This window comes from Botrytis porri (genome assembly GCF_014898465.1).
Source record: "Botrytis porri strain MUCL 3234 chromosome Unknown BPOR_003, whole genome shotgun sequence".
Classification (NCBI taxonomy): domain Eukaryota; kingdom Fungi; phylum Ascomycota; class Leotiomycetes; order Helotiales; family Sclerotiniaceae; genus Botrytis; species Botrytis porri.
Genome location: NW_024066077.1, coordinates 1,714,600 through 1,741,056, shown reverse-complemented (window position 1 = coordinate 1,741,056; position 26,457 = coordinate 1,714,600). Strand labels below are relative to the sequence as shown.

Here is a 26,457-nt window from a genome sequence, read left to right as displayed (position 1 = left end):
TTCTCTCAAGCTAATGGGATTGGTTGTTCGAATGGAGAGTCTAAAGCTCCTCGGAGGCTTGATGTTGTGTAGCATGATCGGACTGTGTGTTTGAGCATCAGTAAGTCGTCCATGCTATTCGCCTCATTTAATGCAAGTAGGGTATGTGACTTACGGAAAGCTCTGATTGTTCAACTTCCATCATGTCCGCCTTATCAACCTGCTCATTTCCAGATTGATCATCATCGACCTGAGCTTGGCGACCTGGTGAAGCATCTCCAACTTCGCTTTCTGCATATTCTTCCTCGTACACGAGATTAGAATGTTCAGCAACAAAACAATTAGCAGTACCATGCGTGAAATGAAAATTTTGGCTAGCCAAAGCACGGTTTTCATCATCGACAAGAAGCATAGCAACCATTGCATCTCTGAAGGATACTTGGATACCACGCTCTCTGAGATGGCGGAGGAGATCGGGAATGGGAATGACGTTGTAGTGGTAATCTTCATCTCTCTTGGCTTGCCATCCAGCGAGCAATTTATCAAAGGGGGTTCTTGATTGGTGGACTGCAGCAGCGGCGACGGCGGTTGCGTTGGTGGGAGTGGAGTCTATGGAGAGGGTGGAGTCGACGGCGGTGGAGGTGGTGTCGATTTCCATTTGGTCCAATACTTTTGAGGGGGAGGGGTCTGTCATTTTGAGTGTGCGTCGAAAGCTTGTGATTGTGTGAGCTGTATTTTATTTATCGTTAGTAATTTGCAGTCTAGAGCATGGATTGTAAGAATGCAATGAACGAGTGTGAAGGAGTGTGAAACTTTTACTTGTGACAAGAAAGAGTTTCATCAATAATTACTTGCAAGAATATCAAGTAATTGTAAGGCTAGAGGAAAGAAGACTTACTTTTCTTGAAAGGTTGTTGGTGGGTTTGGATGTTGTGGTGTGGTGTTGTTAAGAAGTTGATTTGAAAAAGTTGAAGAGGATCTGGTTTTGGGAAGACTAGTCACTCGAGACATCGGCCGGGTGATGGAACTTTGTTGTGGATCAACAATGTTGAGATGATATTGTGTACTTGTTGATACTTTTGTGAGTGATAAATATGGGCTAGCAAACCAAAAATTGGAGTGCCTGTTCCTTGGACTACTGGATTACAATGGTATTGGGAAAAAGGGGGGGTCGTCAACGAACATTTTCTTATCAATGAAGTTTGGGTGGGTGAGTGGAGGTACTATGGTCAAATATCGATGCATTTGATGCTATCTTAATATTTAATAGCTTAGATCAGCTTATTCACACATGTTTGTGGTTTGAGATGGTAGAGAGATGGGTTTAGTCTTGTTGAATTAGGCCTTTTCTCGCTTAGGATTGGATTGAGATGAAATCTACTCAAGTAGGTTTTTGTGCCTGAACCAAGGGAAGACAAACCATACATGGCAATTCGGCAATCTGTAGATAGAGCCTTAAATCTGTCCGTTAAAGTTGTTGCGATTATACCCCTGAACTCTGGTGCCTTGGTGGAAATAGATGTAAGTGTTTACGATGCTGTCTGCGAAGGAGTTGCGGATTGTGGCAAGTCGAGTCATCTCAACATAATGCACTGAGTCTATAGAGGCGTAATTTCACTCTTCTGAAGAAATTAAAGATATTGGTGTCAGTGATTCATTATAGCTGATTTTATGATAGAATATCTCCGATAAAAATAATGTAGAAAGATACAAATGTGCAGCCTGTTTTAGTGATCACCTCTAAATGTGATTTGTCTTTCTTGAAACAATATATCCTTATTGCAGATATGTACTTGACTGCGCCTCTTTGAGCCTTGAATATTTCTTTCTACCATTCAGAACCTCTATGGTTCTGGAGTTCTATGTATCTGGAAAAGGCTATTACCGCATTAGCTGCCAGCTAGTCTTCCCAAGCAAAAATAAGCTATTACACCTCTCCCAGTATTATAAGTCAACTCCAAAGTCTTAAATTACCACAAAGCAACTCCGCTCGATTCACTTGTGGCATTTCATCTCATCTCATTGGCTCTCTTCATTGCGGCGAATTCACCTTTACAGCACAATAAGAACTCACAAGAACGCTAATCCTACGGCTTTCCCATTCACTCATCTATTTAATGACAAACAGATCCTCGACTTGATTTTCAATTACCGCATAGCATATATTTAATCACCAAGATTCATGCATTCATTCAAGCAAGGAAAATACGAATACACGATCATCCATCTTCACCTCTCCCTTCTCAACTTGCGCCATAAAATACTAACCAAGCAGCATGGATCTCAACAAGCTCACTGTCAAAGAGCTTTTGGCGAAACTCACAGATGCCGGTATAGAAAAGCCCACTCTTAAAGAGGGACTCGTTGCTTTCTTCGAAAATCAATCGCGGCTTGCACGTCGGAGGGATCAAGCCAAGGAATTAGCTGCTATTGAACGGAAGTTGGATGAGACAAATGAAGGGCCTGAATTGGTAAGTCTTTTAATCTGCAATGAAATTTTCTTTCTTTGCCTCTGATCTGATACTTCATTTTTTGTATCTGCGCATCATCTTGAACTACTTATGCCTGCACAAGCAAACTTTCCTGACTAACAAAAATAGGAATCTCTCCTCCAGCGCACGACCAAGGCTCTTCTCTCCGGATTCGACTTCTCGCTTCCAAAGCTTCCAAAGGGTTTAGAAGTTAAAATGAATGTTAACATGCAACTTTGGCATACGCGTACTGAGGTTGTGAATCAAGATGATGAGAGCGGGCTACAGACTCCAGGTTCTCGGAGTGGGAATGAAATGACAATGACCAATATTTCGATGGGACGGGCATTGGAAGTTGTACACGGTGCGGAAGACGAAGAAGAATTAGATGGAAATGGCATTCCCATCATTCTACCCCCACGCCAAGAAACGAAACTGAGCCCTAATGTCGTCGATTCCCGAAAACGCAAACTCGCAAGCCCCGCGCTACAAATCACTTCTACCTTGACCTCAAAGTCCGAGATGGAAGCAGGCCATAAATCTAACAGACAAGCCCAGAAAAATGAACAGACTCTCGAACCCGTTCCTTCGAATTCTAAGCCTGCAACACTCAGACAATCGCATAAAAAACAAAAGCGTATTGCTGGAAGGTTCGCCTGATGTTGATCGTGTATTGAGTTTGGGATAGGAGTATGGAGTTTAGTTCGCGGTGATTGCTGAGAGTAGCAGCAAGGGTTATGTCGGCTCCTGATTCCATAGTTTCATGAACATGTCAGTTACAGACAAAAATTCAAATCACTCCACTTGCCCATGGTGCGCACCTTACTCATTACTCATCTTGCTTTTCTTCTTCTCCACAAGAAATGAGCTTTATAGAATCTTCCAACGAATGCGGAGGTCCGACATATCCTCCAGCTGTAACTGCTTTGTCTGTCTTATCGGCTTCTGTATTATTGAAGACAAGGGACATTTTTGATAAAGTGAAGTGAGTTTAAGTAAAAAGGGTCGTGGACTCTTTCATCTGAAATCAATCTTTTACTCTATGAATTCCATATCCCGCCACTTGCACATTTGCCTAAGCTCCTCTTCACTGCCAAACATCAGACTAACAAACACTCTATCACTGCAACTGATATCCGGCTCCGAATGAACCGGTGAATCTTCATCTCCCCAAGTAAAACGAATTATATCCCCCACCACTAAACTAACACATTCTTCATTCTCAAACCGCTTTGCCAATTGAATCCTTTCTTCTTCACGACTCAAACCCATGACTTCGACCATGCTACTTCTAACAAGAGGAGTTCATGGGAGCAGTCTAGTGCAAGGGCCAAGGAGTGTGGTGGCGTATTTACTGTGAATTGCCTTCTTCTTCTTAGGGTCGCTACTGGATCCCTCGTCCTCGCGTCCCGAATGAGAATGAAGACAGGTGCAGTCGAACATTCTCCCATCTTGATGCCATCTAGGCATCACAAAAACATCACTTGGTTTGGTGAGACGGATAGTAAACCAACAGGCCTCTGTTGGAACTCTCTCATACTCATTGCAATATTTCCGAGCGATATCGAGGAAGTCGGAAACGGTAGAGGATACGCATGAAGCTGAGAGAGAAGTGTGGGTAGAGAGGAGAGAAGTCGCCTCAGTAAGTATTTTGTGATGATCGAAACCCCCATACCAATCGTAATCGATATTTTTATTGGTGGTGAGGGGTTCTGTGGGAAATGGAGAGAGACGTTGGAATGGAGTGGGAGTTAGACAGGTCGAAGGGGAGAGCTAGAGTCACATTAGTTTTTTATTTTTTCAAGTTAGAACCCAAATGAACAGTCCCCATACTCTATTTTGTGGCATAATGCTTTCTTGCTAGTAGGGTCTTTTTCAAAAATATGGCAGTGATAAAGCAAAATCGAAAACTTGATTAATGAGAATACGATGAACTTGTCGGGTATTCTTACTGTGGCTCAGTATGCATGAGGCAGTGCGGACTTAGTCCTAGTACAACTAGCAGAACTAGCAGAGGTACACAGTGACAGAACATATTAAAGTGAGGCACCTCGCTTGACTACATAAACATAAACAACCCATATCACTTCACCAAGAAACAAAGTCCAGATGGCTTAGTGGTAACGCACTGGGTCTTCACATCCCCCCTCAAACGGGACCGCTGCTTAACATCCGAAGACCTTGTTAATTGAAGAACTCAGTTCGTCTGGTTTGAATTGAAATCAGGATCGTTTACATTACCTGGTTTCAATTTTTTGAATTTTGCTTCCCTCAATTGAACCATGCTGTTCGTACTCTATTCTCCACTCTTCTTTGCTTACTTTAAGTCGCGTCTCACAGTGAGATTGGGCATTGTGATTTTCAAGAAACGCTTTTTGTATAGTTATGATTGATTTTGACAGCTCCAGAAAGTAGATTCAGAGCGGGAGCTCCACCTCCATAATGCCCAAAAATAATTGACTTGGTTTTCTGACCATTTTCCCAATGATCTCCTGCTCTCCTTTCATAAAAGTGTGTCGAGTCAAACAAACCAACTTTGCATAAAATACTGGCGATCGAATGAGATGTTGTTTTGCCTCCTATTTTACATTTTCTGGGTCGGGCTTCCGAGATTTTAGCAACACGTAGTATCCTATACTGAAGATGTGCTTTCTTAATGACGAGATGTATGCAAAGGTATGTCACCAAAAGCAGAACGTAGTGAGGTGCTCGATGTGAGTATAGTGTTTCTAGTAAAGCAATTCGGCAAGGCAGAGGTTTAAGAAACTAGCGTCACTCTCTCCTGATATAATTTGCTTTGAGGTTACTTTTCAAGCTTGAACAAAGACCACAAGAGACCCGTATTTTGATGTACAGACACTCGGGATTCTAGGCAAATGGCGATCTCACTTGACAGAACTCAAAGCGACGTGTGTTGGACAGCCTTGATATTGTACTGCGCGTACGCTGCTCATTGAATAGTACAAACTCCTCCCGGCCCTCTTATGCGCGCCAAATTCTCTTGATACCCTCAGTAACTCCGACATCATTTGTTTCGAACTCATACAATCCAACTCCAACCAAAACAGTTGCTCCCCTCAAGCCCCACCAAAATAACGCTCTAGTTTTTGGCACTCTCTTTGCGGGGAAATAGTCGATAATACACGACTCGAAACCAATATGTGAGTGGATAAGAATAGCCGCGCAAAGAAGAGCATCGGTAGCTGGATTCAATGATCCGGTAACGAAGGGGGCGACTGTGAGAGGAACGATACCAACGGCGATTAAACGCTCGAAAGTCCAATGGTAGGAGCCGTGGGATGGGGATGGCTTAGGTACGGGTGCTGCGTCGTTTGCTATATAGTCTGTTAGTATATGGTGGAGTGGCTCGAGGGCGGATCAACATACATGTTCCATCAATAGATTCTATAAGTAGTTAGCAATAGAATTATGGCATATCAATAGCGGAAAGCTCACGAGGTAACGGGGGTAGAATTGATTGTCTGCCACTTGCATGGAATGCCGCTACACGCATTGAACCTGGCAATGCATCTCGAACAAAAGTACTGCAACCAGCGGGCTTGTTGATTGCGGGGAAGCTGGAGGGGATCTTTGTAGAGAAATTGCGCTTCGACGCCGCGAGGCAAGTCTGCCTAATGATTGATGGTTTGATGAATGAAGCCATTGTGAATGTCTATTACAATTATTGAGTGTAAAAGAGTCGACGACATATCACTCAGGTCCTTCAATGCTCGGTCGATGATGTTCGGAATAACTAGGTGGCTCGGCAATAAGTCACGTGTGAGGTCATCAAAGCCGGAACAAATTTGATTGGTTAAAATATGATCAACGACTAAGCTCTTCAGGTTTACTAAATTCTAGTAATTTGAACTCATCGGGTTATCTTCAATTTGTTTTATTTCCACCACAACCCTCACATCATATCCCTATGGCGTCTCGGCGGTTAGCATTAAACCTTACAAAAGGACTGCGCACTCGCGCTGCTCCAAATGTCGTATCTGGACTGAGAAGAGGATTCGCGACTCCAGTCACAAAAAATGGCGTCAAGACAGAGACCACAACTCTTTCAAACGGTCTAACAGTAAGTTTTGAGTATGAATGATGGAGGGGCAAAGTGCTGATAAGAGAAAAGATCGCTACAGAACACTCGCCATGGGCACAAACCTCGACAGTTGGTGTATGGATCGATGCCGGTTCTCGGGCAGAAACCGACAAGACTAATGGCACTGCTCATTTCTTGGAACATCTTGCCTTCAAGGTATACTTCAGTCGGGGGCGGAAAGTTCAATTGAGCTTACAATGAGAATAGGGAACCAGCAACCGAACGCAGCATCAATTGGAGTTAGAAATTGAGAACATGGGTGGCCACTTGAATGCCTACACTTCCGTATGTTTACAATCATCTGAATAGCGCGGGGACTTTACTAATTTTATGGAAGCGTGAAAACACAGTTTACTACGCCAAGGCTTTCAACTCTGACGTGCCAGCAACTGTCAACATTCTCTCCGATATTCTCCAAAATTCGAAACTCGAACCTTCAGCGATTAACAGAGAGCGTGATGTTATTTTGAGAGAATCCGAGGAGGTTGATAAGCAATTGGAGGAAGTCGTTTTCGATCATTTACACGCAACTGCTTTCCAAGGACAACCTTTAGGACGTACCATTTTGGGACCCGCTAAAAACATCCAATCCATTCAAAGAGAGGACTTGACCAACTATATTAAGACAAACTACACTGCTGATCGTATGGTTCTTGTTGGTGCCGGAGGTGTTCCCCACCAGCAACTCGTTGATCTCGCTGAGAAGCACTTTGCTGGTCTTGCATCTCAACCACATTCCAGCGCTGCTCTCGCCATTGCCAACGCCCAAAAGCAAAAGCCAGAATTCATTGGTTCTGAGGTCAGAGTACGTGACGACACCATACCAACTGCCAATATTGCCATCGCTGTCGAGGGTGTCAGCTGGAAAGATGATGATTACTTTACCGCTTTGGTTACCCAAGCTATCGTCGGTAACTGGGACAAGGCTATGGGCAATGCTCCTCACATGGGTAGCAAGCTCAGCGGTTTCGTCCACAAGAACGACTTGGCCAACAGCTTTATGAGTTTCTCAACAAGTTATAGCGATACTGGACTTTGGGGTATCTACCTTGTCACCGACAAGACCACCCGTATTGACGATTTAGTTCATTTCACTCTCCGTGAATGGTCTCGTCTATCATATAACGTTACCGAGGCCGAAGTTGAGCGTGCCAAGGCTCAACTCAAGGCATCCATTCTCCTTTCCTTAGACGGCACCACTGCCGTCGCCGAAGATATCGGAAGACAAATCATCACCACTGGCCGTCGTATGGGACCAGAGGAGATTGAGCGTGTTATTGGAGCCATTAGCGAGAAGGATGTTATGAGCTTTGCGCAAAGAAAGTTGTGGGATCAAGATATTGCAATTAGTGCTGTTGGTTCGATTGAAGGTATGCCTCGCAACATTCTATTCCATTGTTTTTCTTTGAATTATTTACTGACATTTTTAGGTCTCCTCGATTACCAACGTATAAGAAACGACATGAGCAGAATGGCATCGTAGATAGGAATTTAGAGGTGTTTGGGGCATGAGCGTGTATGATGCGGGGCTTGTTTGTACACATAGATCCTCAATAAAATTTGTTCATTTTGTTCACAGCCGACCTCTGAGACATGGGGAACTTGAACGTCACTATTGTGAATTTCAAAATTTTGCAAAACATGTAACTTCCTGTGAAGATTGCTCACGCTTAAATTGGGATGATATTTACGCCGATATAAATACCAAAATTCGACAAACTTAACTGACCACTATTCCAAATATGTCGAAATTACCCAGATTCTTTCCTCCCAATGTCATGAATCGTCATTAATGTACAGTTAAAAAACGTGCTATCACATGGCGCCCCGCTAACACACTAAAGGAACGGCTAGTTTTTGTTGCGCCGATCCCTTTTTTCCATTCCTATCATGGTGACTTATCTATCTCCATGGCCTCCTGAAACGACAGTCCGATGCATATGTCTGTCTTGGAAGTATTAAGATCACATAACTGGTATGCCTTCGAAGCAAATGCTTCGGTATTGGTAAGTGGTATCAAACTCCTTCCCTGAACCTCATAAACTCTTTTCCGATGATAATCCTCCTTCTCCAATTAACCATATCAAGCGATTCTTCCCATCCATTACCGATAATTATCCTCTAGATCTTCTTCTTCAAATTTCCTCCTCCTTCTTCACCTACGGCAATTCAACAGGACCGGGCGGCGCTTCCATTTCGGAGATCCTGGTAGGTTTATTCGTGTAGTTGACAGGTTTATTCGCATAGTTTGGAGGGCCGGGCAAGGAGGTCTGTGTCTTATCACTAATACCCGACCATCTCTGATCTCGTCCCCCATAACTCTTTCTATCGTGATGCATCTGATGTAATTGCTGTTGCTGTTGTTGCTGCTGCTGCAATTGAAGCGGTGTGTACGGGGTTAAAGCCGGATGGCCCTTCATGCCCGCCTCGGCCCATTTCTCCGGATTGTAAGGAGTCAATGGAGGACTCGTCGGGACACTCAATCCGCTATATGCACTTCCTCTCCTACCAACGCTACCTCCCGAAGCCATTCCTGGGCTCCTCAAGGGAGGGCTCAAGGGCGGCGTCATCGTATCACCTTCCCTCTCATATCCACTTGCGCTTCCAACCGTTAATCTCCTATTCCTCTCATGCGCTTCTTGCAATTGCGCTTTTACTACTAATCGAGCCACCAGCGCTTTTAAACATTCCTGTAATGTCTTCCGCACGAATCTCGTCATCAGAATGTTGCATTTCATCTCCACATCTTCTCGGATGTAGAGTCCCTCCACCGGCGCATTAATACCAATTTCTCTCGGAATAGCTGGTTCCCCAGGCATGTTTCCTTGAATCGTCCATTTTTCCTTGATATCTAGACCCATGGGCGCATAGCAATGTGTTTGTAGCCCATTTGCCAAATCGTGAAAACAGGCGTTGAAGGATACGGTGCCGGTGTAGAGATTACCGGGTAGATAGGCGATTCTGTCGGTAATGCGATACCATTGACAGTGATATTCTTCCGGGGTGGCAGAGGAAGGGGGCTTGGTGGGTGTGCGTTCGGCATGGGATGGATTGAGATCGATCATTTCGAGATGATCGTGGAGGGTGTCGAGGACGGTTTGACGGGATATATTGGGAGGGAGGGGTGTAATCGTTGTGAATATTGTTTTGGCCATATTTGCGACGATAGCAGAATGAAGATTGAGATGGTAAATCAATATAGACTTTCTTGATACCTTGGATAAAGATGGAGAGCAATACTTCAAGAGAGGCGCAGTAGGAACAAGAAGTATATATTCACCCAGCTTCTGACTTACTACTAGACCATATTGGTATCACTATGGATATATATCATCCAGAAGTAAGATAAGGTGTAATTGGCCCATCTTGACCGCAGCTGAAAATGGTTAATCAATTTTGCCCGCTGATTTGTACAAGGTGGCAGACTCGTAAGGTTAATGTAAGACTTTAGGTCCATACGGATCTATGACTTTTGGGATGCCAGGCTAAGTGTTAGCCTATAATGGAGTGCTACTACAGTACTACCCTACTACCGAGAAATAGTTACCGTCTCCCCTGTAATATTTCTTATTGGTACCGATGATATGGAAGATGGTATGTATGAGTGCAAAGTTACGGCTACCCATGGTTGGTTGATGGCTTTTGGGGAGATACAGTCTGTCATATCAGCAGGTGAGTTCAATGGTCATCTTCAACATGTATGATATAATTCTTACCCAGATCGTTATTGCTCCTCAAGAATCGAGGTTCAGGATTCAATAGTTATTCATTCCCTTGATCCTCGTTTAGAAACGGAAGACGCCTCTTCCATTAATAACAGCATCTAAATTTCCTTGACTGATGCGTCGTACTACCTACTACGTACACTCCATACAACACAGGCCTCTTTTCACACCTTTTCTTTTTTTTTCTCAAAGCAGGATTTAGCTAAGGATATTCTTTCGAAAAGAGTTCGAAAAAAGAAACGATAATTGATTAAAGCTTGTCAAAAGCTGGGTATCGATTTATTCGCATTGGGATGAATGAAAAACTAATCCCGAAAAATCGATTGTATAGCTAATTTTATAAGATCGCTAAACAAGCACTCTTCAAGAAGAAAATGATAAGATTCTTCCGGAGAAAAGCAAAGTATAAGCCGCCTTGTCTCCTCCAAAAAAAAAAAACAATCCAAAGATTCTACCCTTTCTCATACTTCAAAAAAGGCATCTATCTACCTACCACCCTCACGACTCTATCAAACAATTCCACACCCAACATGTCCAACCCTAAATGATTCGCGGAGTTCCGTTTGCTTGTAGGATCTCACAATGGTTTCCATTCATCCAATCATAATACCCACCATGTCATGACGCATATCTTACCGCCACACCCAAACAGATGGTGTGCAGACGAGAGCACGATTTGCTTCTTGGTACCAATGACTTTTCCCAAAGCCTTGATCCTGTTCTATATGTGCTGTGCTGTGCTGTGTTGTAGTACGTGGTACACATTACGTTTACCCTGCCTCGCTTGGCGATGGATATTCCAAATCATTTGGGATCCAATGAGTACCTATGTCATGTTTGGCGAATGAATCATTCTTCGGTTGGGTTTTCGTACAATTGGGTAAATGTATAATACCGGCTCGGATATGGCGTAGCAACTATACACATGGGACGGGGCTGAAGAATTATTTTTTTTTGATCCGCGAAGCTAATGGTCCGGAATACTACCTACACTTGACGGGTCAAATGGCGGGGTGGGGGTGGGCGAAGCTAGTTTCCGGATTCTGAACCCGGATTGAGCCAGGCCAGATGAGAAGTCAACGACTCGAAGATAGAATGTACGTTTCATCCTTTCACTTATAGAATGCAGCAAGCATTATGGGCGATGTATGAAATCCAGATAATTGTATATTCATTAAGGTTCAGACGATTAAGGTTACTGCATCCCAAAACATGAAAACAAACATTAACCGAACGATCCCATGCCAACAGAAGAAAACCTCCCAACCATGAGAAGTAATTTTGTCCACCTAATACGTCCTCCTTCATGGTACCAGAGAAACCCCGCCTCCTTTCTTTAACCTAATGATCCTATATCCCTCGCCGACCCTCTGTGCTATTGATTCATTACCAAATCTCGAAAGTTTTGGTATGTCGAGACAACCATCCTTACTCTCATCCCAGTTTTTCTGCTTGCTATCATGATCATAATACCCATTATTTCCGATTTTGAATAGGCATGCTACACATCGATCAACTCTTCCCGTCTATGTACCGCTACCCTTTTATCTACTTTTTTCCATATTAGTTTAACCTTGATACTCCAAATCTCTCTTCGACGTAACCAACTTGTTCTTTTTCCATATGCACATGTTGATGATGCCACTGAAGAAAAACAGCACACAAAGTGCCATGCTGAATCCCCAGATGGCTTTCATTTCGTAACATGCCGTCTTCGACGCACCGACCCAAAAGTAGTAGTTGGCTTTGGAGAAATTTCCGACAGCTGATTCAACAAATGCCGAAGTCACTCCAACATTGGGAAGGGCAGGGCATTCTAGATAAGAAAGCGGCGTTCCGACTTTCACAGAAACCACAATGAGAGCAATGAGAGCCGCTGCATCGAATGCAGTGGCCAAGAGGAAGCTAAGTTGGAGCTCAAGATAGAGAAGATAGCCTATAAGAAGAAATACAACCACAATCACAACCTGTTAGAGGTTAGTAAGAGTTGAGAAGATGTCTGAGAATGAGGAAGACATACAATACTGAGAGTTGCAATGATAACTGATGGGGGAGCTGTGTCGACCGAATTGATCTCTGCGATGAAATTTGCAGACATACTGAGGATGCAAATCAGGCAAATAGCTTGTAAAGCCCGAGTGATGGTAAAGGCGAAACCGAAAGAGCCATAATCTTGACCTTTGGGTGAAAACATTGTGCTGGGTGAGAGTATTCGAGAATGGACTGAAGACGATACAATAATGATCGAGGGCTTTCAGTAGACAAGTGTTGAATAGCAGAGTAAATGGAATCTGCGTCTCTGATAATAGTCGAAGAGAGAATATCTTATTCAGCCTTGGAAGTGGCTCGAATTGGTGAAGAAGTGAAAGTTTTAGGCTGATCTAGCAGCAAAGAATGATATGATTGGTATGAAGAGAATGTCTTGAAGTCTGATTCTAGTCAAAGAAAAGAAGAGAGAGAGGGAAAGAGGTATTTTGTAGTAGATGAAAAGAGTGGTTGTTGGGATGATGGAAGCAAACAACTGAGGAAATACAGATCTTAAATATTCATACTTACACATTCTTACTGTCAACTCCAAGAGCCCAGAACCTTTGTACCATCGATCTAGATTTCCAAATGATGCTCTGTAGATCATGTCATGACTCTATAAATTCATGAGACGGCCAAGTGTACTGGCATGCGCTGAGTTTGCCAATGGGAAACAGTCCGCTTGACATGGTCGTTTGCAAGGTCGGTAGTCTCTGAAGCGACCATATTTAAGATTGAATCTTTGAAGACCAGTCATTATAGTCTTGGTATGTGAGCCGCAAAGAAGAAACGCGCCATCAAGCTAAGATTTAAGGTATTGTATAGCATAAGAGCATCATTGGATGAGAGACACTTGTCTGGTCCGAATAAGCGCTTCGCCTGGATCGGGGGTTTGCAAGCATTTTAAACCATGAGCTTGAAACGCGGCAATTGAACCTATAAGTGAGCAAAGAAGCAACAAGGGATTTTAAGCGTAAACCATACCCATAGGACAATACGTTCCATTCGATATGACTTGCTTACATAGCCACGATTATCGCAGAGGTTGTTTCTCGTGCGACATTCGAGAAGTTAACACAAATGTTCAGAAAAGGTCTTTGTGGCACGGGCCCAGCGATGCGCTCAGTAGCACGTGAGTCCCGCCAATAAGATAATGAAGTTGACGTGCCGGCCTGTAGTTATTCTGAAGCCCTGTGACTTCCTGTAGATTATAGGCCTTATAGCCCTGAACTTTTACTGAGCATACCACCGCGTCTATTATTTTGTTCGACAATATGACAACAATTCATTGCAACTATCTTCATACCTGGGGAATGATTCATACCTTCGATTTGACCTTTTTACTTTTCTCGAAAACCAATTGCGGGTATTCGAGATCGTTTTCTTCGTCCAAGGAAATGATGAAGCATACGGAACGAAAGTAAAGGCCGCCGTTGCAACTATGCTGCGTTTTCAACGTACAATGGATGAATATCGCGAGGAGGGTGTGGAAATGGGCCATTTTGTATTTCTCAGCCGAACGAGATTTGATATTACGGACAGTTTGACCGTTTTAGGTTGCACTCTTTTCTCTCACATCAACAACGAGCAACGTCAATCTGTATCGCTTTTCTGCTCCGATCTCTCAGAGACATTGGAGTGAAATATTGATGCTCATAACGCTTCTCATCTGGAAGATCTTACCTGGTTGAATGCTCAAGTAGAGCAGATAACACGAGATGAGCCTTACCGAAAGATTATGGTCTTCACACACTTCAGCCCGACAATGCTTGAGGCTGCCAATGATCCTAAGAAGCTTGAAGATTCCAATCAAGTCAGATCTGCGTTTGTCACAGATCTCTCGGACCAGATATGTTGGATGAGTTCAGGTGTCAGGCTCTGGGCGTTTGGGCATACTCACTACAATTGCGATTTTAGGGAAGAAGGAACAGGGAAACGAATTGTGGCAAATCAGAAGGGCTACATAAGGAGTCAAGTATATACTTTCGATGTGGGGAAGGTGGTTGAAATCGAGACTATTGAATTGTGATAGCGAAACATGTTACCATTCGTCTTCCCGACGAGACACTAGAGACTTTATCGTAATAATGAGAGTGGAAATTTATACAATTAAAAGCAGGACAAACGAGGTGACTAAGCTGATTCATAGTTGTATTCTTTGAAAGGCAAAAGTGGACATCAATTGTTCCATCAATTGTCAGAATTGGCACGAGAAGGTCACAACCACTCGTGGTTTTGAGCTGTAAAAGACTGGCCGACAGGCAGCTAATTGAGATTTCGAAAGAAACAACTTCAACGTCTAGACGTCAGCCATGACTTTTACTTGCGGCCGGCAGTGCTTGCACAAGACATTTCCAGGTGTAGGAATGATGGTATGGATGACAAATTTTGTCATTGGAGAATATAAGAGCAGTATCAAGCCATATTCTTGGGACTTTTATGCAACTTAAACCACGATATCAAGGTGAAATAATATACATGCTCCTCAATCTTATTCTTGCTCCGAAACTGTCGTCAGATTGGTTCTAAACACCCCCCTCCTCATATGTTTTTGGTACGAAACCACCTTCTCTGATCTCTCTGCTCCGTCTCACATGGTATGCATGTCGATTAGTGGCCGTAAAACTCTTCTTGCTGGGGCTCTCGAACTTAATGTCATAATGAACCTCGCGATGCTCTGGCTTGAGATTTTCGGCGTATGCATGAGTCTTGACCAGCTGGCCATCTAAATCCTGCAAGTAATAGCAGTAACCGATTAAACAGCCAATATAAAGAGCAAACCGCAAACGATGATCGTAGTCCTGAGAAGATATATCGAGCCAAAATTCGATCACTGAATCGAGGAAGCTGGAGAGTGGTGGGAGGAAGTCTTGCACGCTATCATCCATTTGGTAATACCATTCTTTGACGGCGTGCAGCATTACGATAGTTGAAGATGGATTGTGAATAAGTCGAATCGCACGCTCATTAAATTCTGGATCGTCTTCAAAACTGTAGTCTGGTGTTGTTTCTTTGTACCCATTATTGAGAAGAACCTTTGCTCCCGCACAAGTGTCTTCAACCAAGAGATGAAGATCCCAAACTGCAGTTTTACTACCATGGAGAAAGAAGATCTTCGAGCCAGATTACGCTGGTGATATTCTTGCTGGCCAATAGCATATAGACCGCATAGCAATCCTCCTCGTAATCATTCTGATCCGAATTTCTGGGCCAAAAAGTGTGGGTTTTGATGAACTTATTGCATCGGAGTAGAGCTAGTTTGATTTTCTCCATGACCGAAACCCAATTGGCTTTGTGGTATGCCTTTTCCGAAGTATGAGAAGAGGTCTTCTGAAAAGTATTACGAGTGCTTTTAGAGGGAGGAAGGTGTAAGCCCACTTTCCACTAAGAAATTCTTGCCACCTTTTTGATCAATTTTTATTTAGTCAATAATTCCCAAAATCCCAAAAATTGAAGAAATTCGTGTTTTTGCTTTTTGGAAAAGATTTGTATTGTGTAGCCGCACAGAACACCTGTCTTGATATCTTGTCATCAATCTAAAACAGGTCAGCATCGTTTTGGGGGGGGGCTCGATAGACGTAGTACATGAGCTGCTCTGTCTTATGATCATATAGTTAGAGTACTCGTCCACGGCAGAAGAAGTTCATTCTTATTTGATCACTCATACGCACCAAAGAAGGTCATTTTGAACCATATATATAAACCGTTTTTCTGTCATTAGATAGTGTTGTTTAGTCTCGCAAGATGTTCATCATGTACTTGTGTATATACCGAGCATGCAGGCACTGCTTCGTGAAATCTAAAATTTGTCAAAAACCGGCGGTTAGAAATGGATAATCCTAGCTTTTTGAGTGATCGTATGCAGATCAGATATGCTGCCTAATACAACAGTTCCTTCAGATGGCTCCATTCAGTGACTGGGATTGTACCCCAAGGAGAGTAGATGGACTGGAAAATGATTTGTCAAAATGATAGAAATCTTATATGTAAGATCAACGCTGTATTCTATCTATAATTTCAAATGACTAACGAATAATGTGTCGTAATATATAGACGAATACTCATAAATTACTTTATTATATTCTCATCATAGTTCTACTCTATCCCATGAGTCTAGCCGCAGTGGTTAAAAGACTAATGTCTAACTATTATACAGAGTACATCATCAAACTCCTCTTTCCCCCATGTAATCTCGGTTATTCTTCCGATTTTCATGAACAAAATCAATATTACGCCTTGGGTTTCCTTCTGCCAAATCACCATTACCGTGATTTATGTCGATATTATCATACTGCAACCCCACTGGCTTTCGCGTAATACTTGTTGTATCCTTTGAATCCTTTGGAGGTGGCATTTTCTTCATCTCGAAAGATTGATTATCGTACAGAGTATTATCAATCCCATCATTTCCCTCGTGAAAACCAGAAGAGTCTTGACTATTCTGAGCCTGGTAGGAAGCTTGAGTCTGGCCAAGTGTTCTTGCTTTTCTCTTATTTCGAAGCCAATCTATGAGACGGAAAAGTATGAGGTTGAAGAGCAGTGTACACCAGAAAAAGTGGGCAATGATCATGTAGAGGAATCCGTGTTTGACACTGATATCGAGGTTGGATTTGGTGAAGTCGATGTCGTTTTTGAGGATGTGGACGACACGGTAGATGAGGAGTGTTTGGATGACTGCGGGAACCAGGAGAGTAAATGTAAAGAGCTAGAGTAGTGGTGTTAGGTGTAATTATTCAGGAAGGAGCATGAAGGTTGCATTGAGAGAGAAGTGGACTTACGTAGAGAACGAGTCTGAAGGTTCGCTTCCAAGGTGTCAAGGTAGCAATGAACCACCAGATAAATACTACTGCAACAATGGGCAGTAGAATGATATCGAGGATATATAGACAGAAAGATATGTATCCATAGTGTTTGAAAAGAGTCTGAATCTCCGCCGTGGGACCTGAGATATTCTTTTCAGAAAGTGGGAGTATGATGGTAGTACTAAGGGCTGGTAGTATGAGGTCATGTAATGCTAACAGATGTGCGTCAGTCAATTTGGATCAACTAAACAGGAGAAAATGAACAGGTATCAAAACACAACATACCTTGCTTTGAGTGATGACAGCCGTTTGTCATATTAAACTTCTGCTCAGCTACCGTAGTAAGACCAGTGACACAATAATGCAAGAGATAGATATTATAGTCCACGATCTCCTCCACTCTTGTAACATTCTCTCCTTTCGTGGCATGATTAACCACCGTTTCCTTTGTTGTTAATGTAAGGAGTTGCAAATGTGAATGATGCGAAAGCACAGCGATCAGGAAGCAAACAAGACCGAGAGCGATAAAAGCAAAGACCAGAAGAGAGAGCACATATGTAATATACTTCTTAGCTTGAGCCTTGAGTATAGTCCAGAACCCACAGATAAAACCTCGTGCGTAGCCTCTGGCTCCTTTTTTGAACTGACCACGATTATTGTGTATATTTGATGCGTCTTTTTGTAGATCTATGCCGAAGCTTTGAGCTGTTTTATTGACTTCCTGAAATTTATCATGAACCTCCCAGGCTCCTTTGAGAATCTCTTGTCCTTTGCCATGATATTCACGGCCTTGCTTGATAGCTTTCCTGCCTGCCTGGAGAGCTTCGAAAGCTTTACCGGCGGTTCCCATGATGTGAGTTGCTGTATTTCCTTATTGTTTCAGACTTGTTGATCAAACTTTGATTTGCGTATCGAGGAGAAAAGTAGTAATTTGCACAATAATAGATCATTGTATAAATCGAAGCGTGAATCATCTCTTTTGTAATTTGCTACATGCGGAGTCAAAATAAAGAACATTCACGCTTTCTTGTCTTGGGGCACATGAGCCTTAACCTCAATTTCCACCTTCATATCCTCCAATGCGAGCCTCGGAATCCCAAGATAAGTCCAAACTGGCTGGTGATCCGGGCAGTACTTTTTCAAGCACCTGACCATTGTCTCCAAGGATTTCTCGTCCGCCGGTACATGATATGATCTAATGGAAAACACATCTTCCCAACCCTTCGAACCGGCTACCTTGAGTGTTCGCTCGACATTATCAAATGCCTGTTCAATCTGAAGAACTACGTCGGGGCTTATGGCTTCAGTTGCGCGGTCCCATCCACCTATACTCTATGAGTCAGTAAAACAAGAAGAGCGAAAATGGAGCTTGTGAACAGCTGTCGAATGACGAGCACAAACCTTGACCAGAACATTCAATCACATCTCCAACTCTAACAGCCTGACTATACCACAGATCCTGTTTGGCTCTTTGTCCGTAGCCCTCGTAATTGGTGTAAGTTAAATGAGACATGATTATTGTATGGCGATAGTTGAATGGAATCTATTCAATTTTACTCGGGTTAATTCTTCCTTCTGCAAAATGGTGTTTGTTAATCGAAGTAATGTTCGGAGAGACGAGTTGTAATAATAACACGATATATCGACCACATGTGCTGTCAGTGACACATTTATACTGGTTTCTTGAGTGTTATAAATCTCAAATTACCAATCAACGCTCCAGAACTTCTTGCCTTCTTACCCCACTCGAAATGCGTCCCCGGGATCTGAATTCGGGCTTTGGTTACCTAGGTAGGTAGTTGTCCCACGTGAAATGTACATCAGAAGCAAGATGCACATTGGCAAACAAGGAAGGTGCGAGTTACTTTACAGTAGCGGAATCACTGACAATAAAGAGAAAGAGGAATTTAATTGTCTCACAACGATAACTTGCATATTCAGGTGGCACATGACGATGTGTGCTAGAGGAATGTATTAGAACTTGATTAGAATCGTTCTAGCTAGCTCCACGATAAATCTTCATCACTCGTTGGGCCCAATTTATGACGATAAATAGTTTCCATGAGATAAGATTCGTTCCAACAACTCATATGTAACTACTTCCCCTCGAGGAGAAATGTCTAAATCCCAGCGAAGGACGGGTATCTGTGAGAATTTGATCAACTGGAAAATCCGTATGGCAATATGGGAAGTCGAGCTCATTCCAGTCAAGTGTCGTTCAATGGCGGCCACTTCCTGCAGGCGTCGATGCTAGTCTTCCTAGTTCGCCAGAAGTTCGCTGCTAATCTAAACCCATTCTGGAACGATTGTCATCCAATACAGTCCTGGGTCGTTTCACTGAAGATTCTGAAGTCGGTCCAACAGGAACTGGAGTAATAGTAGAGGCCTGCAGCTCTCGAAGTGCGTCACGACACTTGGTCAGGTAGAGTATCTGATGCTTGCAGTCATCGACAGCATTGTGCTTTTTACCGACGAAAGATTTGTCCACCTCACGTCGGATATTTCTTCCTGTAATTGAGAAAGCCGCTTCGCAGTAAGTTCGAACACAGAGATCGTTAAAGTACATCCATGGCTTTCTCAAATCCGCTGCTTTGTAGGCACTTTCCATCCACCGGCAATCCTGTGTGCTACCATATGCCCAGATCATTACTTGAAGGTCGGTCGGGTCAAATCTCGCAGCTGGATAGTTGATTTTGATGCTAACTTGATTAGACTTGTGGCAACTGGAGAGCCAGGTGGTGAGTCTTTTGAGAGCAATTTGGAGTGCTACTTTGCTGTTTTGGCTAGCAGACAATGTATCCGGAATGTTTTTCTCAAGCCACTTAAGCGTATCTGAATCAGTGATTAAGCTGCATTCAATACAAGATTCCAAGTTTACGTCTATGGAGAAAGTCGTCCAGACCTCGCCGGTTTCGATATCAAAATGAACAGCGCCGATCTGAATGATCGCAGGATTGTGTTTCAACGGGTGTGCGGCTATCTCAAGATCCAGCATGATATAAGTTCGTACATCTTTGGCCGACATGACTGCGATACAGGTTGGTTTTATGGGAGCGTACTGTCAAAAAATGCAGGCACAAAAGTTTGATACTCTCCAGAAATCAACAAAACAACGCGGTGGTGTGTCAGAAAGCAACCTTTATCAATAGAGTAATTGACTACCCACCCTACCGCACAAGCAGACTACAAACTTGCCGTGCATGAGAATCTACCATACTGAGAGAGGTTCTTTGGGAAGCAAGACAGATTCACTACATGTAGATGAGTTATCACGACTTGCTTGAATTGAACAGAGAGTACTGATGCCTCGTACTATTCATGAAGGTTGGCTAACCTCATTTCCTAGAATTTTTACCTATGGCTTAAGGATATCATGAACCATTCTCGATTGGGCAATTCTTGCATTGTCTGAGCTCAGGACCAATAGTAGGTATCCAGACTCCAGAGACATGGTTTGATGTCGATGATGTTTGATGTTTGCTCTTCAACAAAAACGTGGAGGCCAGGGTAGTGAAGTGAAGTGAAGTGAAGTGAAGTGAAGTTTGATAGATGGTGCGATCCCGGAGGCGGTGACATGGATAATTGGATGACTCAATGGGGCAGAAAAGTATCCCCCTCACCAAACAAAACTCGAAGTTGTGAATAATAAACTCGAAAGCTTCAATTAAGATTAAAATCACAAATCAAATATTTCATCATGTCTGGAACTACTCTTCACCTTCGTTCTGAGTGTAAGTAATCAATGGCATAATGCTCCGCCACCTACTAATGCGATCATCAGTGGGCAAAGCTCTTGAGCATCGATCAGCTCTTACCCCCACTACCGCCAAAGCTCTCATTGATGCTGGATACACAATCAACGTTGAGCGCAGTCCAGAGCGCATATTTGACGATGAAGAGTTTGAAAAGGTTGGTGCTACACTTGTGCCAGAAAACACATGGAGACAAGCACCAAAGGATCACATTATCATTGGATTGAAGGAACTGCCCGTCGAAGACTGTAAGTTTCTGCTTGATTTGGTATCAATGGATGCGTCTAATAGTTATTTACAAGTCCCTCTCGAGCATGTCCACGTACAATTCGCACATTGTTATAAACAACAGGGAGGCTGGGACACCGTTCTATCACGATTCCCTCGTGGAGGTGGAACTCTCTTGGATCTCGAATTCTTGACAGACGACAGAGGCAGAAGAGTTGCAGCCTTTGGATACCATGCTGGATTTGCTGGTGCAGCATTGGCACTCGAAAACTGGGCATGGCAACTCACCCACCCAGCATCCGAGCCCTTCCCAAGCGTATCAAGCTACCCCAACGAAGATGAATTGATTGTGGATGTTAAGAAGGCAATCGCAGCTGGACAAGAGAAGACCGGCAAGGCACCACGAGTTTTGGTTATCGGTGCATTAGGCAGATGTGGAAGTGGAGCAGTTGATCTCTGCTTGAGAGCTGGTGTGCCAACTGAGAATGTGTTGAAGTGGGATATGGCTGAGACCGCTAAGGGAGGGCCATTCCCAGAGATTGTTGAGAGTGACATCTTCATTAACTGCATATACCTCATGTCCAAGATTCCAAACTTCGTCGACATGCAAAGTCTCGATACCCCAAACCGCAAATTGTCAGTCGTCTGCGATGTCAGTGCTGATACCACCAACCCTAACAACCCAATTCCAATCTATACTGTTGCAACCACATTTTCAGAGCCAACAGTTCCAGTTGAGGTCAAGGGAGAACCAAGATTGAGTGTCATCAGTATTGATCACTTGCCAAGTTTATTGCCAAGAGAGGCAAGTGAGGCATTTAGCAAGGACTTATTACCAAGTCTGTTGTCTTTGAAGGATTGGAGAAATACCCCAGTCTGGGCCAAGGCGGAGAAGTTATTCCAGGAAAAGGTTGCTACTTTGCCCAAGAACGACGCATGAAAAAAAAAATTAAAAAAGCGTCTTTTAGCATTAGCAATATGACACAATAAAATTAGAACATTGACGATTATCTAGCAATGCTAAACTCACGTTATGGCTACAGCTCAATATGAACCCAAGTCCGCAGCTATATAAGGTGTAATCTATGAGTAGTGAATAAAGGGGATGTAGATTAACAACAGCCCTCAACATTATTTCATATTTGCTTGGGACAATAAATCCGTTCAATATATTGTATTGTTTATGGATAATGAACACACCTAAATCAACAAGCGCAATTGGAACAACTAAATAACCTTAGTTAAACATTTAAATCTTCTAGAATATGCAAACGCTTTAAGATATTTGTAAAGTTTAGAGTGTTCAGAGGTCCTGGGACATTCAAGCAACTTAGGGTGTTCAAACAATTTGGAACATTCGAACAATTTGAGATATTCAGGTGATTTAGAATATTCAACAACTCGGGATATTCCAACAATTCAAAACATTTAATAAGCGATTCAGAGTAGACAAGCAATTTGGAAAATTCAAGTCACTTGAGATATTCAAACGATATTAAATTATTCAAACCGTTTAGAACGCTCAAGTCATATAAAAGAGAGAGATTGAATATATCTAAGACGTTGGATTTATTCAGGAAGCAAATAAACCAATCTATCTACAAGCTACTCTATCGAGTTACTTGCCGAATAGCCACCCTAATAAGGTGGTCGTTGGCCATATTATGATTAGCCGACAAGTAATGTGGAGAGAGACAAAAGGAGAATAAAAATGGAAGAAACTCCTCCCCCACCAAAAAGCTAGATCGAATATAGAGAGTCGAGGAAGAAAAAAGTCGAAAAAAACTGCGGCACCCTTAAATCTCAGCGTCAAACTGAATATGGAATGAAAGAATGTTCTCAAGAGAACCTTCTAATAGGAATCGAACCAATATCTCCGGAATCAAAATCCGACGTGCTAACCATTACACCATAGAAGGGAATTTCACAGATTGAGTATTCGGACTTTTTTAATTTAATAATATAAACAAGCTCAGTCATCTGATTAAAGCCGCACATGCAATGCCAGGTTTTGGAGGGGCTGCGAGCACGTGATAGCGGGGTGGCGTGCAGATGGAGTGGAGAATGGCTTTGAGGAATCGAGACAAAGGGGTCTCTTTGAGATTAGTCGATGTGCAGTTGGTATGTTTGTTGTATTTTATTATATTGTAGCAGAATAGATATTTTTAGGCGACGTCTAGCTTTGAGATCTCGCTTGACTGCCTGCACTTTTCGTACATGTCTCAATCCTTCCTTCGCATCTATTTCTATTGTAAACAATGTACTGTAATACAGTATCTGTTCAAGTCTTCTTAAACATTGGAATAATTTGTAAGTTTCAAATCGTTTTGGATCTTCAAAGCATTAAAATGTCTAGAATTACGTTGAATGGCTATGTGTTTACACTATCTCAAGCATGCAAGTTATTGTATACATTTATATCAGTTCATATATACGAATCATTTTGAACATGCATGTACCTGCTTTAGAAATTGTATTTAAAAACTTTCAATTATGTTGCTTTCATGTGAGCCTTGAAGGATACTTCTCATGACTATTTGTCTATTCGATTATTCATGTATCTTACTCCTGAAGTTACAGGTATCCCAATATTAATATATCTAATCCCAATCCCAATCCAGCCAGCCTTTTGAGTATTTACCATATGCCCGTTCCATTCATACCGCCTATTTAAAAGCTTCCAATCATATATCAAAGTCTACCCAAGCAAGGTCCAATACAAACTCCCCATCGACGTAACTACCGCAAAAATCATCGCCTCCACCATAAAAGCCGGCGCAAGATACGATGTAACCCATCTCGCAACCGCCGCTCCTACAAAGCCCATCCAGATAACTACTGCAGTCGTACTCCAGAGGTTATCCCATCCTGCAAATCTTGATTTATTCTGTTCATTTGCGCTTCTCATGCTCGTTCCCCACCCCCCCTCTAGGAATGTAACAACGGACCAGAACATGATCCCCGGTAGAGGCAATTGATAAAATAATTGAGAGAGAACAAGATATTTGATACTAGCCACATGTGATTTGTTACGCCAGAAGTTGTAACATGTACATAAAGCAACACGGAGGAGGAAATCCCAGGATTGGAATGCATGGACGGTGTAACCTGTGAATACGTAACGAATAGTGAAGACACCAAAAATCAATGGTCCGTAGAAACGACGCATAGCTGTTACAAAAAGGATGACACCGTGAATAGAGTAGATTTGCGGGTATTGGAAACATTCGATATGAGTAGCGCGGGCCCAACGCATTTGTTGGAGGAGCCAGCGGAGAAGTGTGGTAGGGGTATCGGTGGAGGCGAGCGCAGAGGTGTTAAAGGTTACCTTCCAGTTTTGAAGGAGGAGATTGGTGGTTAGATGACGATCTTCGTTGACGACGGTTTTGACTCCAAGAGAGGTTTGTGTGTACCATGGTAGAAGAATAGACTCAAGGGCTATGAGACGAAAAGCGGCACATGGACCAGGTTGACAGTCCACAGCGTCTACGGCTCCGGTTTGTCCACGTGTGATAGCTAACCTGTAAGGCGTCATTGTTAGAAATCTAATCCTTTCAAAAAGCTAGATGATTGAGATACTTACTCAGACCAATAAGCTGCACTACCCAAAGCAGCAATAGCACTCTCCTGATCATTATGGATGCTCAGAGCCGAGCAACTGCCCCCAATCAATGGATCCGCAGACATACAACCGACGGTTTGGTACAAGGTATCCGGATAAACAATTGTATCAGAATCGCTAGTCCATAAGTATTCAATATTATTCGCCTGCCCCAATGCCGACGCGAAAATCATATTGGTAAACATGATATCTTTTTTGCATTTGTGGGCTTGGTAGAGACATATTGGGTGGAGGGAATTGGTTTTCGAATCGCGGGACCGTGATAAAGCATTATGTTCACGGAGGGTTGTGAGCGCTTTGTCGAATACAGTGCGGAAGGCATAGGCGTGGGCTTCGGATAGAAGAGCGGGAGGAACATCTGTGGAGTCGAATGATGTGGGTGTAGATGCCCATTTTGTCGATGAGGACTTTTCGTCGTAGAGTTCGCGGGTGATGTAGTTTTGCGCAATGCGGACAGCGAGAGGACCATATGGTTCTTCAATATGGATTTTCAAAAGATCTGGAAATACCTTCAGAGCGAAATTCGTTAGTCTCTTAATGTTTCTAGATCACTGCTGAACATTCTTGAGGGTTAGGGCAGGGAATACACACTTGCTGTGCCACAGAAACCATCTCCATATCACCATCATGATCTCCATCGATTCCAATGAGCATAATCTCTAGACCCGGGGAATTAAGATAACTCTGTAAACATCTCCTCCATAGACTTGCCTCCTCACGATATCCCACTACAGAAGCAATACACTTCGCAGCCACATCATCTTTCGTCTGAGCTCCCTTCTCTGCATCTTGTAAAGAGAGTTTTTGTTCTAATTGCTTGACTCTTTGCACATTTTTGCTGCGATTAATCTCCGCTAGGGAAATCTGCCATATACTTTCCAAGGTGATTGGGGCAAATGTGACGAATCTTCTGAAATAACGAAAAATGATAAAGAATGTGACGACGCAAAGGATGCTGTTGAAGATTTGCCTATGCAAGGACGGTAATACAGGTACCGCAGGCATGGCCCCTCTTTCAAACTTAAAGAATAGAATCCGATAGTTATAGATGATACGAACGAATGGATAGCCAAAAGAATGTATAAAATAGGTTTGAACAATGGAAAAAAGTGTCACTGGAGCAATTTTACTGCAGCCCATGCAGCTAAGTCTTTATACTTACGACGATCATATTGGCTTGACCTTGTCTCTCCCTACTGGGCTAATCGGCCAAGTCGCGGGACTTTAGAGCTTAGTATTCTCAGAACGAAGATCAAAATGAAACAATTTCTATAGGCCACTCTGTATATTCTTAACTTCAATATCGCATTTGGTAGCCTTGCATATGGCCCGTTTTTATTGGGTCAGTCATGAATGAAGCTCAAATAATTATTACTCAAATGAACCTTAACAATAACGAAAGCCCCTTAAAGGTGTTTGACACAAACAGATCAGGGCTCCCTGCCCTGCCTCATGTGGACCTTTCCAAGTCCTTGGCTCGTATTGTTAATACCCTTATATCGCATTTGTCAATGCCCTCTAGATAGAGTTGAGCGACTTATAATTATTGTAAATGTAATACGACAAATTACTCTCATGCCCTAAAATTCATAATAGTTTTACTCTCATACCCCTTAGATTCTATAACAGATTCTATATAGAGATTAATGAGATAAGTCTTATAAGTCTTATTTTTAATGAAATTTACTATTTTTCGAAATTTCAATACTACTTTTATTAGATTTACTCGATATTTAGTTATCCCCCTC

General features: G+C 42.7%; 14 protein-coding genes across 14 annotated transcripts; 4 read left to right on the top strand and 10 right to left on the bottom strand.

Moving 5' to 3' along the window:
* Positions 1 to 40: 40 nt before the first annotated feature.
* On the bottom strand, positions 41 to 673 carry EAF01_002578 (uncharacterized protein; the record flags this gene model as incomplete). The annotated part of the gene is made up of 2 exons (XM_038910831.1): positions 41 to 82; positions 155 to 673. The coding sequence occupies 2 exons, from the start codon at positions 671 to 673 to the stop codon at positions 41 to 43; spliced, it is 561 nt and encodes a 186-aa protein (XP_038773753.1).
* A 1,582-nt stretch (positions 674 to 2,255) lies between these two features.
* On the top strand, positions 2,256 to 3,110 carry EAF01_002577 (uncharacterized protein; the record flags this gene model as incomplete). The annotated part of the gene is made up of 2 exons (XM_038910830.1): positions 2,256 to 2,450; positions 2,580 to 3,110. 2 exons carry the CDS (start codon positions 2,256 to 2,258, stop codon positions 3,108 to 3,110), a joined length of 726 nt encoding a protein of 241 aa, XP_038773752.1.
* Positions 3,111 to 3,755: 645 nt separating this feature from the next.
* Positions 3,756 to 4,298, bottom strand: EAF01_002576 (uncharacterized protein; the record flags this gene model as incomplete). The annotated part of the gene is made up of 2 exons (XM_038910829.1): positions 3,756 to 4,223; positions 4,284 to 4,298. 2 exons carry the CDS (start codon positions 4,296 to 4,298, stop codon positions 3,756 to 3,758), a joined length of 483 nt encoding a protein of 160 aa, XP_038773751.1.
* A 1,134-nt stretch (positions 4,299 to 5,432) lies between these two features.
* Positions 5,433 to 6,114, bottom strand: EAF01_002575 (uncharacterized protein; the record flags this gene model as incomplete). The annotated part of the gene is made up of 3 exons (XM_038910828.1): positions 5,433 to 5,785; positions 5,838 to 5,855; positions 5,907 to 6,114. The coding sequence occupies 3 exons, from the start codon at positions 6,112 to 6,114 to the stop codon at positions 5,433 to 5,435; spliced, it is 579 nt and encodes a 192-aa protein (XP_038773750.1).
* Positions 6,115 to 6,378: 264 nt separating this feature from the next.
* EAF01_002574 (uncharacterized protein) lies at positions 6,379 to 8,035 on the top strand (the record flags this gene model as incomplete). The annotated part of the gene is made up of 5 exons (XM_038910827.1): positions 6,379 to 6,531; positions 6,583 to 6,708; positions 6,760 to 6,837; positions 6,890 to 7,922; positions 7,983 to 8,035. The coding sequence occupies 5 exons, from the start codon at positions 6,379 to 6,381 to the stop codon at positions 8,033 to 8,035; spliced, it is 1,443 nt and encodes a 480-aa protein (XP_038773749.1).
* A 676-nt stretch (positions 8,036 to 8,711) lies between these two features.
* EAF01_002573 (uncharacterized protein) lies at positions 8,712 to 9,707 on the bottom strand (the record flags this gene model as incomplete). The annotated part of the gene is made up of 1 exon (XM_038910826.1): positions 8,712 to 9,707. The coding sequence occupies one exon, from the start codon at positions 9,705 to 9,707 to the stop codon at positions 8,712 to 8,714; it is 996 nt and encodes a 331-aa protein (XP_038773748.1).
* A 2,138-nt stretch (positions 9,708 to 11,845) lies between these two features.
* EAF01_002572 (uncharacterized protein) lies at positions 11,846 to 12,471 on the bottom strand (the record flags this gene model as incomplete). The annotated part of the gene is made up of 2 exons (XM_038910825.1): positions 11,846 to 12,244; positions 12,298 to 12,471. 2 exons carry the CDS (start codon positions 12,469 to 12,471, stop codon positions 11,846 to 11,848), a joined length of 573 nt encoding a protein of 190 aa, XP_038773747.1.
* A 1,599-nt stretch (positions 12,472 to 14,070) lies between these two features.
* On the top strand, positions 14,071 to 14,334 carry EAF01_002571 (uncharacterized protein; the record flags this gene model as incomplete). Its single annotated transcript, XM_038910824.1, has 1 exon — positions 14,071 to 14,334. One exon carries the CDS (start codon positions 14,071 to 14,073, stop codon positions 14,332 to 14,334), a length of 264 nt encoding a protein of 87 aa, XP_038773746.1.
* A 496-nt stretch (positions 14,335 to 14,830) lies between these two features.
* Positions 14,831 to 15,578, bottom strand: EAF01_002570 (uncharacterized protein; the record flags this gene model as incomplete). Its single annotated transcript, XM_038910823.1, has 2 exons — positions 14,831 to 15,418; positions 15,471 to 15,578. The coding sequence occupies 2 exons, from the start codon at positions 15,576 to 15,578 to the stop codon at positions 14,831 to 14,833; spliced, it is 696 nt and encodes a 231-aa protein (XP_038773745.1).
* An 892-nt stretch (positions 15,579 to 16,470) lies between these two features.
* Positions 16,471 to 17,957, bottom strand: EAF01_002569 (uncharacterized protein; the record flags this gene model as incomplete). Its single annotated transcript, XM_038910822.1, has 3 exons — positions 16,471 to 17,010; positions 17,084 to 17,319; positions 17,393 to 17,957. The coding sequence occupies 3 exons, from the start codon at positions 17,955 to 17,957 to the stop codon at positions 16,471 to 16,473; spliced, it is 1,341 nt and encodes a 446-aa protein (XP_038773744.1).
* A 91-nt stretch (positions 17,958 to 18,048) lies between these two features.
* EAF01_002568 (uncharacterized protein) lies at positions 18,049 to 18,758 on the bottom strand. Its single transcript, XM_038910821.1, has 2 exons — positions 18,509 to 18,758; positions 18,049 to 18,432 (listed from the first exon to the last, which is right to left on the bottom strand). The coding sequence occupies exons 1-2, from the start codon at positions 18,618 to 18,620 to the stop codon at positions 18,125 to 18,127; spliced, it is 420 nt and encodes a 139-aa protein (XP_038773743.1). The 5' UTR covers positions 18,621 to 18,758; the 3' UTR covers positions 18,049 to 18,124.
* A 630-nt stretch (positions 18,759 to 19,388) lies between these two features.
* EAF01_002567 (uncharacterized protein) lies at positions 19,389 to 20,132 on the bottom strand (the record flags this gene model as incomplete). Its single annotated transcript, XM_038910820.1, has 1 exon — positions 19,389 to 20,132. The coding sequence occupies one exon, from the start codon at positions 20,130 to 20,132 to the stop codon at positions 19,389 to 19,391; it is 744 nt and encodes a 247-aa protein (XP_038773742.1).
* Positions 20,133 to 20,648: 516 nt separating this feature from the next.
* On the top strand, positions 20,649 to 22,291 carry EAF01_002566 (uncharacterized protein). The gene is made up of 3 exons (XM_038910819.1): positions 20,649 to 20,838; positions 20,889 to 21,107; positions 21,162 to 22,291. The coding sequence occupies exons 1-3, from the start codon at positions 20,805 to 20,807 to the stop codon at positions 22,025 to 22,027; spliced, it is 1,119 nt and encodes a 372-aa protein (XP_038773741.1). The 5' UTR covers positions 20,649 to 20,804; the 3' UTR covers positions 22,028 to 22,291.
* A 1,494-nt stretch (positions 22,292 to 23,785) lies between these two features.
* Positions 23,786 to 25,714, bottom strand: EAF01_002565 (uncharacterized protein; the record flags this gene model as incomplete). Its single annotated transcript, XM_038910818.1, has 3 exons — positions 23,786 to 24,608; positions 24,671 to 25,218; positions 25,301 to 25,714. 3 exons carry the CDS (start codon positions 25,712 to 25,714, stop codon positions 23,786 to 23,788), a joined length of 1,785 nt encoding a protein of 594 aa, XP_038773740.1.
* Between the last annotated feature and the right edge of the window lie 743 nt (positions 25,715 to 26,457).